We start from the raw sequence: 13,237 nt of genomic DNA on the forward strand, positions 1-13,237 counted from the left end.
GTGGTAAGATTCACAAGGTTGGCCCTACTGGAGGTACACACGTGAAAAATACGAATCTAAATTTTTGAGTGTAGTTTTCAAGAATTGGGCTACTGGTCACATGACATCAACTGCCTAATGATTTTGCCTCTAAATTTGTTATTTGTTTTACACTGAATGTATTAATTACTGTTTATGGTTTCTTTAAAAAATATTTAGCATTGAAATATGTATCTTCATAGTGAATGAAAAAGAAAGTTTTATTTCTAAAAGGGGCATAGCAAGCAAGAAATAGGCATCTGCTCTTAAATACTTGACTACCTATGACCATACTTCCAGAACTCTAGAGAATATGGAAGGATGGGATGAGCTATTGGCAGACTGGCCCTGAACCCTTCTTTAAAGTTTTCTATGGAATATAAGTGGCAGCTTGCCTTAGATTCATGAATATAGCTGTCTCGTCATTTTACTAAAAATGTGATGAATATTCACATCCCTTCCCTCTGATTGTATGGAAGAATGTATTTTGTCTTCTGTATATTTCAGGAAAGAGAGCATGGTCCTTTTTCTTGGTCTGGCAGCATCATTTTATATTAGGAAGAAGTGTTTTTGCTTTGCATTTGCTTAGAGTAAGCACAGATAGTTATTTCGTGTGTTTTCTTTCTATTTGTTTTAACTTAGTGTTATATAAAATCCATTTTGTTAAAAAGAGGCAGTAATATCCAACATATCTGGTCATGTTTTGTGTGAATTAGAAGAATGTCCTTGTTGTTTGATCCAGAAAGATGAATTGTGAGACTTCCCTAAAATTTGGCACAACAAAGAGAGACGCATGTACCACATGTTTAAATTTAAGCATGCTTTTCTTATCCTCAAAAAAAATAGAGAAAAATAACTAAATGTTTGCCAGGATTGACTGTTTTGATGACAGTGTTGTGGTAGTATTTGTAAACAGTCAAAAGTTACTAAAATTGGTCATGTTGTACAGCTATGCCATAAGATTTCTTGTGGTGTAATGTTGTTCAGCATACTATATGTTGTTTCTAAAAAGAAAACTCCATTGGATGAGTAATACTAAGAGATTTACATTTTAGATGCTACTTGTATATGTTAAACAGAATAAACTTTTTTTCCTTTCAAGATTTAAAGATCACCCCACGTTGAATGAACGGTATTTGTTACTCCATTTACTTGGCCGCGGTGGCTTCAGTGAAGTATACAAGGTAGAGTTTGTTGAGTCTGATAAATCTGATTTTTGAGCCATGCACATTTAATTTTGGGGGACAAAAGTGGATCTAATTAAGTAGAAGGATTGCAATGGGTAGACCAAACTTCGATTAACCTGTGGAGGGGAGGTAGCATGACAGGAGCCTTGTCAATAGACTTGTGAATTACATGCCAGCTTTTTTTTTCACTTTATTGGGTGTTATTTTTATCACCTTTGGTTATAACTTTCCCATATTCATGCATTTCTTTTTTAGGCTTTTGATCTTTATGAACAAAGATACGCTGCTGTGAAAATTCACCAGCTTAACAAAAGCTGGAGGGATGAAAAGAAAGAAAACTACCACAAGTAAATATTAATGACTTACGCTTCATATGTTAAGCTTAATAGCATTTTGTTGACTGTAGAAGGTTAACGTATCCATCTTCTTTTAGACATGCCTGCAGAGAGTATAGAATACACAAAGAACTGGATCACCCCCGGATAGTTAAACTATATGACTACTTCTCCCTGGATACAGATACGTAAGTAGAACTTGGCAAGGATTTTAGTGCTGTATAGTAGATAAATAGAAATGAAGAGTATTTGAACAAAAATAATGTATGTTCTTGCTTTCAGCCAAAACATTTTAAAAAACCCCACATTAGTTGCAGAATTCTGTCTGCTAAATATTACAGGCCTTCTATAAGGTGATGAAGAGAGTGTTTTGCAAAGCCTGACTAGCGTCAAAAGGCTGCCATACCTTAGACAAGTTTCCAAGACTAAATGACAGCAGGAGCATTACTAGCCTAGGTGTAGCCTTTAAAAAGAGGCTTTTTAAAATGTCTCATCAATATGGATGCAGTCTCTCTTTTAGTGAGTATGAATGTTCTAATTTATGTCAGTTTTCATGAGCTAATAGTTCCACCATGTGTTCTATTAACTATTTCGTTCATTTAGTTTGATATTCAAGCAAGCCATTCTTAAACTTGTCAGAATGAAACTAGGTTGTAGTGTGTTTCTGATTGTGCAGTACGATACATTCTTTAATTTTGCCTCTCTAAATTCTACCCTAGGTTTTGCACGGTGTTAGAATACTGTGAAGGCAATGACTTGGATTTCTATCTCAAGCAACATAAGTTGATGTCAGAGAAAGAAGCTAGGTCCATTGTAATGCAAATAGTAAATGCACTACGGTATCTCAATGAGATCAAGCCCCCTATTATACACTATGATCTTAAACCAGGTAAGTGAGAAATGTTACGACTGAAAATGTAATTTATTTTTTATCCTTTATTTTGTTTGTAATTCATGCCTGAAAATGCCAGAATTATCTTCTGTGTGTTAGGATTATTGTAAACAATTGGAAAAAGTATGTACTTTCCTTTGGAATTTCATTGCCAGAATCATCTGCCTTTTCTGTGGAAAATCTTTGTTACAACTTTTCTATTTTGCATTATTTTGATTTGAATTTGTAGGAAAAAATCATATAGCTAATAGGTACATGCATTGGTAGTTAGCAGTATAAACAGATAAGATCATTAGTAGACTCAGTCTTTTCTGGTAATTGTGGAATGCCTATGTCTAAATAATTTTTCCCATATGTTTTTTTTAACCTGTAAATATGTAATCAATCACTTTCAGCATCTCAGCATAAGCACTCCAAAACAGGACTTTACAGAGAGTTTTCTTTATAATGAATAATAAATATTTTTAGAAACAATATTTGTCTTTATTCCACGTCCTTTGTTTTACCACCTTGCATGAATGATGCTTGTATTCTTCATGTGCTTTAATCTGCTACACTCCAAGTGTGGGGTTTATAAAGTAATTCTTGGTGCTAGGCTGTTTGCTTTCCGCTCTGTAATAAACTATTCATATAGGTTTCTCTTGTCTTATGAAATTGTACAGAATGTATTCTTAGTCTCATTAGTTTTTGTTCTCAGAGGAACTTCATCAAATCATTTTTATATCAAGAAATTATTGTACAACTTTAACACATGGAGTAAGATTTGTAGGATTTCAGCAATTTCTTGGCACAATTTTGTGGCATATGCAAACCATGAAAACTGTAGTGTAGGATTTTTTCTGCCAGAAAAATAATGAAACTTCATTGTAACTAGTATACTGCTGCATTCTGGTGTTTCCTCTCTCCATGTTGGTGTTTCTTTGCTGACCAGCCAGCTCCCAGCTGAGAGAGCCATTTCAGATCATGATGGTAGCCGTGAGAGTTCCTGAAACTGCACAGAAACTTGTCATAGTCAAGTTACTCTAGACTTGAGGATGTAAAGATGATGTAAATGTATCTCTGTTGGTTTAAGCATGGTGGTAATAACACCAAGGTTGTGGGTTTGGTCATGGGTCCCTTTTAACCCAGACTATTTTATGATTTTGGTTCTATAAAATTGTCACCCCTCATGAAGTTAGATGTTCTTGAAAATTGAACCTGGTTTTGAAAATCATGAATTCTGTTAGCTTTTTTTAAAGTAATTTTTCTTTTTTCTTTTTTTTTTTTTCTTCTCTGAATAGGTAATATCCTTCTTGTAGATGGAACAGCATGTGGAGAAATAAAAATTACTGATTTTGGTCTGTCCAAAATAATGGATGATGATAGCTATGGGGTGGATGGAATGGATTTAACTTCACAGGGAGCAGGAACTTACTGGTAAGGCCTGGTTTGATTTTGCTGTTTAGACTTTGGATCATTGTTCAAATTTCGTAAATGATGTCTTATAAAGCCAATTTGGAGAGACAACTAGGACTAAAAATATTAACATGGATTACAAACAAAGGTGTTTGTCCAGTACTGTGATGCTGGTATTCCCAAACGTTAGAAGAATAACTTAGCAAGTAAAATAAGAGTGTGTGTGTTATTTATTTCTTTATCTCTTTCTTTATATGTATATATATATATTTATAAATAAATAAATATGGAGGTGATCACTGCGATTTAGAAACATGGTTTCCTCTGAAGAAGCAGATATTTAATCTTTGGCTGCTGGTGGTTGAAGACATTTGACAGAGCTGTAATGATTAAGTGTGGGTGCTTAGTACTTGAAAATTGTAGGACAGGGATTACCAACAGGTAATGTCCTTAGGACAAAAGACTATTCACTATTCACTCTTCCTTCCTAAAGGTTAATGACAGCTCAGCGGCTGTGATTTACTTTTTGTGTGCACTTGCATGCTTGTCCAAAACACTGGAGTTTTAGAGCTGCCAAAGCATAGGAATGACAATAAATATTTCATTACTTACAGAAAATCTGTTTTTAGAATTTGGTCTCTAAAGATGCAGGTTCTTCATGGCACAGTAACTATTTGAGCCTGGGTATGTGCTGGCTTATGTCAGGGTGGGTGGATTAGAAATCCTGTGTTGGCCAGGTTGTTACAAGTCATTTCCTCACAGAGAAGCCAGTGTCATTCCCATTTGCTTTGCACCTCCTCCTGTATTCAGGAGTTGCATGTAATAAAGTTTTTGCCTTTTCCTTCAGAGATTTTAGGAAAGGAAGCACATCTACTTCCACAAATGCCACTGTGCACATGCTGTGAAAAAACGATTACTCAAGTTGAAACATTTTAGAAGTGTTAGGGTTTTGCTACTCTTTTTAATGCTTTACCTATTTAAATGTTTTCTTTTAGGAATATATATCAGAAAAATTTTGGCCTTTGGATTTCATCTGGAATGCCTCAGGCACTAGTGGTGCTGCAAACTTAAGAGTAAAAAAGGATCTGTAATCGTTACAGATTCATGATGAATCTCTGCATTTCTAATTTGTACTTTCTCTGAGCCCAAAATCTTCATTAGGGAGGGTAATACTTAGAGTGAGTTTGAGGTTGGGAATGAGTCTGTTCAAAGTACATTGCACAAACTGTCAGCAGCATAGCCCTGGAAGGGATTTCCTCAGTGACTGGGTCCAGTTACCTGCCTTCCCAGGCAGTTAGGTTATATAATCTCTTTTATAAACTTCTAGATGTTTATATTAAATTTAGTTAGTGTTTTGGCCCCAGTAATCTGATTTGAAGTGTCTTCTGTAACCTCAGTTCTCTGATCATTAGAAGCTTAATCCTCTAATTTACAGACTATATTTATTTGTGGCCAGTTTATACTTGTTTGTTCCTGTGCCAACATTGTCCTCCCTCAAGTAGGTTGTGGCCCCTTCCTAGTACTTGCTCCTTGGTGTTTTCAGAGCCTTCACTTTTTTTCCCCTGAAATGTAGGCTCTTCATTCTTCAGATCATTTTAGTAACCTTCTTTGCATTTGTATCACTTTAAGATCACTTGTCTTGATTGTTGTAATCAGAATTGTAGACAAGTATTCCGGAAGAGAGTTTGTGATACTGTTTAAAATTATTTCATTTTCATCTCATTTTTCTGCCTATTTCCATTTCTACAAATATTTCTTCAAAGTTTCTACTTAAGTCTTACACACTGTTGACGAAAGAGTGCCTGTTCTTTAGTTGCCCTAATAGATTTTTTGCCTTTTTCAATTTTAAATATTACAGTCAATAATACTTGACTGCACTTAATACATTTGGAAGGTTTTGTTTGCTTTGTAAAGGAAGTTCCATTTCACCAGTTACTCTGTAATTCAGGAATGGCATGGGAACTTCCTCAACTTTCATTAAGTAAAGTTCTCTTTCTGCAGAATATAGGGACAGAAATAACAATCGCCTTTGTCTATCATATATACCCCTCTGGGTAATGTTGCCATTTTTATTAAAAATTTGGGTAAAGGGCCTTTAAGCCATATCTGCTTTTTTTTTTGATTTCTAACCAGGCCTTACTGAAAAATGCCCTATTTGGCTTTCATCTTTTCTTTTCTTTGATAGATGGCTATGGTTCATATTTAACCTGGGGTCCCAATTAAAAAAAAAAAAAAGTGATAATTGGCTGTTTAGGTAAAAAAAGTTTGTATATGTGCTTGTGTGAACTAGGCCCCTCTATTTGACTAACTGTACAAAAGCTGCATTGTCAGTTTTGATGGGTTGCAGGATGTTGGAATGCAGATTGTAGGGCAGCTGTACAGTCGAAGCTCAGGGATGTGTAGCTGAAGTGTTTGTACAGTTTGACAATTGACCGCGTTCTAGTGATGCCATACTTAGAGAATGAAATATATGTTTTGTTTTCCAGGTACTTGCCTCCAGAGTGTTTTGTAGTTGGCAAAGAGCCACCAAAGATTTCTAATAAGGTTGACGTGTGGTCAGTTGGAGTAATCTTTTTCCAATGCCTTTATGGTAGAAAGGTAAGGAAAAGATTTGAGATCTAAAGAGTTTTAGTGCAGGTGCCTGTTCTCAGTAGACTGTGAATTGCATTTGTAAAAACATGAATCTGCATGGAAAATTACTTGTGTTACTTTTTGGTGGTGTACATTGATTTTTGCAAAAAAATTAGAAAATCTTGCCTGTAACTTTTTTATTTGCAGAAGGGTTGACAGTTTGTATTAACGCTGCAACAACATACTGTAGCATAAATATTTATGAAATCAAAGTAGTTGGATAAATCTCCTGAAAAAAATAATGTGCTTATTTTGCAGCCATTTGGCCACAATCAATCACAGCAAGATATCTTACAAGAAAATACAATATTAAAAGCCACAGAAGTTCAATTCCCTGTCAAACCTGTTGTAAGCAATGAAGCCAAGGTAACTTTTAATATAATCTCTGAGTAAAACATTCATCTTAAAGGATTCAGCTGTAAAATTGTTGTTAAGCCAAGAGTGCTGTGGGACATAATAACCAAGTATGTAAAAAAACATAATTGAGAACTAATATTGGGATGTTTTTATTTAAGCAGCCTTATTCTGGGGCTTCTCAAAATCATGTACTTCAAAGCAAAACTACATATATATATATATTCCAGAAATTTGCAAGTGGTTTTAAAGTAGGCCACCTCAAAAATTGTCTGCTTTGCTTTTTCCCAGAGGACCTTATGTGTCTCATTCAGGCTGTCTCAGTAGAAGTTCTTGTGAAATGCTGCTGCTAACAGTAACAAGCTCTTTCTGAAAATAGTGAATGTTCTTCTCTGCAGCCTTATTGGCTGGAAGAACTATTTGACTACCAGGTACCTGAAGGATATGACCAGTAATACTCTTCCCCTTGAAAGGTCAAAGTCTGTGTGTATTAACTTAAAGCTGAGTTTAGAAACATGAATTTTTAAGATTAAGAATCTAGAAGATATTTTGATGCTGATTCAGGAAATGAAACTGCCAAAATAGTTGATCTGCCACAAAGGTGTTGATGGCATTGTGTACTGTATTTAAAAATCTTAGTAATATCAAATTCCTCTACACAAACTGTCTATTCAGAAACAGATTAAGGTTGTTTCCCAAATGATTACTACTGTGAGCATCTGCAACACAAATCCAATTCTGTGAAAGTGGGAGAAAATGTTTCGTGTTACTTGCTTGTAAAAACTCTCCCAACTTTTGAAAAATATATTCATGACCAGTAGAATGCTTATTGAAGTTTCAGCAACTAATTAAATATACTTAGATTTGGGACACAAGATGCCAAAAATTTAGGAATGTTAAGATTCAGCTTCTAGAGATTAAATGGAAAGGAAACCTATTTTTAGAGGCAGTAACTTCCCAAGAAAATAAATCTTTTGGGCACATAAACCTGCTTTTACAAGTGGTGGTGTATTTCTGTTCATTAAAGTTTCTAACAGTAGTGTTAGTGAGAGAGTTGCAGTTAAGGTTATGAAAAACTGGTTGAAGAATTGTAGTTAGTATTGGGGTTTTTTTTGTGGTTGAGGTTTTTGTTTGCTGTTCTTTATTTTTTTCACCCTCATTTGAAAACACTATCCCTTGAAAGCAGTTGACAGATACCGATCATGTAACTGATAACATTACATACTAAGAGTTTATATCTGTGTCTTTTAACTTTGCATTTCTTTGTCATTAGTAGATTGTATAGAGGATGTTAGGAAAGAGTACATAGTTCAGCACAGAGAATTGGCAACTTCTTGCGTTCTCTGTGTATTTGCATGCTCTGTTTGTTTGAAAGACTAAAATAAACTTCCAGTATTCTCCACTCCTATTAACCATTGTCATGTTAGCTTTCAGAGAGAGGGAGAAATTATTCTCTGGTGGAAATGCTATAAAACAATTTTAGACTAACTTCTTAATGCAGACCATTTACAATGACTGTGTAGAATCCAAATTGTTTTTCAGATTTATAGGCTTGGCAGTTGGAAAAGAACAGCTTGTAAACTGAAATTCTGATTTGGAAAACACAGAGATTAAATAAATATGGAACCTCAAATGACATTGTTAGTTAGTTTTCAGACTGTAACTGTCCTTTGATTCTCCTCACTGTTTCCTGTTTTGTGCACTGATCTCCTTTGCTTCACACTAGTGTGGCTACAGTGCCACAAAACTGTGAAGTATTTTAAAAACATTTTACACACAAAGTGTTACTCTGAGGTTCTTGCAAATAACTGTTTACAGTTCATTTGTTTTGAAGGCTTTATTTTGAAGAATTTTATTAAAATATGTAATATCCAAGAACATGTGAATATATACTAACATATGTGCATGATTATTATATTGTACCTTGTTAATGCTGGATATGTAAATGATAGAAGTAAATTCTAGCATGATTCTTTGGAACTTGTATCACAGATTTTCTCCTTTAATCTCCAGTTTTTAATTGGAGCAAAGAACAAACAGCTGAACAGATTTATCAAAGGAGATATATGTAATTCTTTTAAATTAAGTTCTAAATTAAGTAATGATGTACTAATCAGTTCTGTAGCAATAATAGGGAATTTTTATCATTAAGTGTTGAAGCCCAGGCTCTCAGGAGACCAAATGTTCTGTGTGCTAGACATAAGACTTGACAGAAACTTTCAGCACAAAATGATTGGCATACACAGGATGGACCTAAACGTAGGGATGACATAGTGACTCAAGAACAGTTGTGAATTTAGCTACTGAGTTTTTCAATTGATTCAACAATTTTAAGCAGGTGTGATTGAGTTTTTCATGGGAAGAGAGTTTCAGCAAGGTAGTGGTTTCCTAAATATTCTCTTGCTTATTGAGCACAGCAACCATCATTGTCAATTTCATGGTTTGCTATACCCTGTCATGGCACATGTGGAAATGCCTGTTTTCAGAGTCAGCTAAAGCACTGAAATTCTGTCCCTACATCATCCACCTATTCTTCCCCACTGAACTCAATGGTTTTAGAAGCTCATTAGAGAAAGTAGAAAGGTCTTGTTTTTCAATCCTCTGACACTTCCTGCTGGTTTTTATTAGTCTGTTCAGGCATAACACATGCAGAAATCTAATTGGTTGAGGTGCTAATGTTTTACTTGTAAATATAGTTCCTAAACATGGAAATGCATATTTGAAGTATATTGAAGATATATATATATTGAAGATAATTTGAAACCAATAAATTTGCTGATTTTTTTCATTCTGCCATGATGTTACATTTTTTCAGTGGGCTCAGCAGTAAAATGTTACATTGTCATTTGAATTGAATTATTTAAGAACAAGAATTTATTTAAAAGCTAGTTTATTCAAGAGGCCTTGCCTATTTGCCTGAAAGCAGATGTAAGTATTTGGAATGTTACTGTAACTTCCTACATTTCTTTTCTAGGCCTTTATCAGACGCTGTTTAGCATACCGAAAAGAGGATAGATTTGATGTCCACCAGCTGGCTAATGATCCTTATCTTCTCCCTCATATGAGGAGATCAAATTCTTCAGGAAACTTGCATATGACTGGCCTAGCAGCATCCCCTACACCACCTACTTCAAGCATTATTTCGTACTGAAATTTCTCCAGCTGAGGAATGGGTTGATACCTTTGTTTAGTTTCCAGATACAGACTTGAGCTTGAAAGCATTTGAGTGTTTTTACACAGGATAAGTTTGATAACTGTGTTTTCAGACTGAAGTCCTCCTACATAGTGTCATTTGTATGATTGGAATGGATCATGGACTGTGAATAAATGTACCCTTCTGAGAAACACCGTTAAAGTTTGAAGGATGAAGGATGACACTTCCTGTTACAAACTAGCAGGTATACTGTGTTTAAGACTGAAGAAAAGGTTTTTAGTTTTTTCTGGGGAACATTGTAAATAATCTTTTTAATACTTTAAAGTACATTGGTGGATACTGGAAAGTTCTAACATGAAGGGTAGTTTTTCATTATTTAAATAAAAAAGGGTAGTGAGCAAATTTGAAAACACAGGAAAAATTTTGTGCCTGGTTATAAACTAAATGAACTGCCATCTTTCCAAGACATTGATCTTTTGAAACCAAAGTAAGGAGTGTGAGACAGTGAAAGATAATGTTCAGCATCAGATTTCTCTAATAAAATTGGAGTATTTCATTTGGCTACTCAGGCTTGTACCTCCAAAATTGTGGTAGTGTTTCACTGAATTTAGATTGGAAGGGTGATATGGAATTCCTGGTACTTATTTCTGAAATAGATTGCTAATTTTGAAATCCATTCAGTTTTTAAAAAATACTATACTTGGTGTGGTATTGAAACTTGTGAAACCTTCCAGGCTTCTAATAAAAGCAAGCAACAATATGAAACCAAATGCAAGCAGGTCATGTATAATGTTCTATGCAGGAATAATGATAAATTCCCTTCTAGCTCTATTGTAAATTGTTGTACAGATGTCACATTTTCAGTTAAATTTCAGCAATTTATTCCTGTACAAATGTTTAAAGTATGGCTTTTTCTAATTGGATATTGTATTTTTTTTAAGTCTCCCTCAAGGCGCTTTTAATTGTTGCTAAATGATGTTGCTTTTACTTCTACAAGAGTCAGATGACCTCCTTAAGGTGCGAGTCAACTGTACGAGAGATTGAGAATAGGCAATTTGTTAACAATCAAGGCATGTGAAGCAGATCTGTGTTGGCAATATACAGTACAGTTCTTTAAGTCAGTTTATTGCGTTCTCATCATGCAGAGCGCATTGATAATAGATGTAGAAGTTGCTCATGGTTATTCTCCATTTCTGGAAGTTCCTATCAACAAGGAAATGTTTCTTGTGGCTTGTACAGATATTTTAAAATGTGAAACATTTTCTAACTGCCTTGTATGGTAGAAACTTATTTTTCAGAACAGTGTATCTCTCTCCTGTTCACTATTCTTTTTACTATCCCATTCTTGATGCTGAATACCTATATGTAATTTTGTCCATGTTGCAGAAAGAGGAGGCTGTATTACCACAGGTTTTCATTTAGTATTGTACAGTTAAACTGTTGCTCTTGTTTCTGATGTTGCAAGCCATTTTGTTTTCATTGTATATAAAGAAATGTTAACTGTCTCTTTAAGATGCTGCTGAAATTGTAGAGAATGTAGCCAAAACAGTAATAAACAACGGCAGTTGAAATTTCAAGGTTTTCATTGTTTTTACATTTCAGCATAAGGCAAATCACATAACCATATCACTGATTAACATGAAAATATTTGAAGCAAACTCTTCTTAATTACAAACAAAAGGCCAGTAATACAATAATTAATTTAAGTAACATTGGAGTTGAAAGGGGAAGATTCCATGAAACTTAAAACATCTGTCATGATGAGGTAACCAAAACTTCATTTCATTGAACAGATGTCACAGAAAGAACTCGTAAGTATTTCAGTGGTCCTTCTTTAAATATTGAGCTGTGGAATAAGATTAGCTCATAGAATTATTAGAAAATTAGACACAAACAGAATACTGGGACTCCGTCCTTTCCACTCTCTACAGCACAAGACCAAGTGCAGAGTTCAAGAAGAATGTGCTATAGCTGTAAGTTCACATTAGATTTCATTCCTCCTTATTCTGCATGTTGATAATGGAAATTGAATTGATGGTTTTACCACACAAAAATATGTAGAATAACGTTAACTGTGTTTTTATTTATTTGAAATGTGTTATGGTTACCCGTAGTAATGGTAAGTTAGGCAGTATATTAGAGAACTACTTAAGTACCTGAGAAATTTACAGCTACCTGAAAGAGGAGATCTATGTACAGACTTGTTTTTCCTATGGTTAGGATCTGGGAATAGACTGTTGTGGCTGAATACAGGACATTTAATTCAGCATTACAAGTATATGTTTCTGAAACTTAAACACTCACTTTAAAAGTGCTTCATACAGGAATTATTTGAAAGAAATAGCTTTCTCATCTCATCTTTTGAATCAAAGTTGCAAGATTTTTACCCAATAACACAGTTGTGTTTGTGTTAACATCTTGTAGTACTGTTAATGAAAACTTTGTATCCCCAAGTGGACTAATTCTGTGGTCACAAGAAGACTTCTGAGTTGTGTGTTTGGTGGCTGCTACTCAGCAGTTTGTACTTTTGGGATAGAAGTACCCTTGAGTCTGAGTTTAGGTCCCTGAATTACGCTGCTGGTGGAGTGCTGATCTACTTCTAGGTAATTCATGTGTCAGGTGTGCAGTCTGTATTTCATACCCATTTTACTGACTTCACCATGTGTCATCCATCACTCAGTCTCCCAAGCTTTCTCCTGATTTAACAGCAGGTAGACAAAAGAAATGAAGTTAAACATCATCATGCAGTTCTTAACAAATCTTGGAAATAAAAGGCTTCCTTTAAATTCATAAACACTTTAAATGTCTGCACTGGAAGATTGTAGAATACTACATTACTGTATAATAATAATAAAAAAAACCCCTTTACATATGAATTAAGTGACTGTAAGAGAAGTTACGGACTTTTAACTGAATGTAGTGCTACATCCTTGCAGCCAGAGTTAACATTGGGTGGCTTGTTCCAGCAAAACAATCGTGTTTTGGCACTATTTCACTTATATTAGCACTGAATTTATTCAGATTTCACTCTGGAGCATTGGACACTTTGAACTTGGTCTACGCCAGTTGATAGATACCAATTTCGTGGAGGCCGGTCAATATTTTGACTTTCTGAAAAGTGCTTTTGATGCTCGTGGAAAGTCAGGAAATGCATCATGGCAGGAGCAGGCACCAGAACGAGCGCGGCCCAGGGAGCTCCGCGCTGCTGCGACCCGCGTGGCAGCCTAGGCAGGTGACTGCGTGTTTTAAAATCAGCAACCCCGAAAAAGAA

General features: G+C 35.0%; 1 protein-coding gene across 2 annotated transcripts in view; it reads left to right on the forward strand.

Annotated features, from left to right (window-relative positions):
* The window catches only part of TLK1 (tousled like kinase 1), a 68,769-nt gene extending 57,226 nt beyond the window's left edge, over window positions 1-11,543 (forward strand). For both annotated transcript variants that reach the window (XM_048309215.1, XM_048309214.1), the window contains exons 14-21: window positions 1,121-1,202; window positions 1,461-1,552; window positions 1,639-1,728; window positions 2,260-2,429; window positions 3,713-3,848; window positions 6,314-6,425; window positions 6,717-6,824; window positions 9,787-11,543. In XM_048309215.1, the coding sequence (XP_048165172.1) occupies window positions 1,121-1,202; window positions 1,461-1,552; window positions 1,639-1,728; window positions 2,260-2,429; window positions 3,713-3,848; window positions 6,314-6,425; window positions 6,717-6,824; window positions 9,787-9,963 (967 nt within the window). In that variant the 3' untranslated portion in view covers window positions 9,964-11,543. The remainder of the gene's footprint in view (window positions 1-1,120; window positions 1,203-1,460; window positions 1,553-1,638; window positions 1,729-2,259; window positions 2,430-3,712; window positions 3,849-6,313; window positions 6,426-6,716; window positions 6,825-9,786) is intronic.
* The last annotated feature ends 1,694 nt before the right edge of the window (window positions 11,544-13,237 follow it).

The sequence above is a fragment of the Corvus hawaiiensis genome, chromosome 7 (assembly GCF_020740725.1).
Source record: "Corvus hawaiiensis isolate bCorHaw1 chromosome 7, bCorHaw1.pri.cur, whole genome shotgun sequence".
In the NCBI taxonomy this organism is placed as follows: Eukaryota; Metazoa; Chordata; class Aves; order Passeriformes; family Corvidae; genus Corvus; species Corvus hawaiiensis.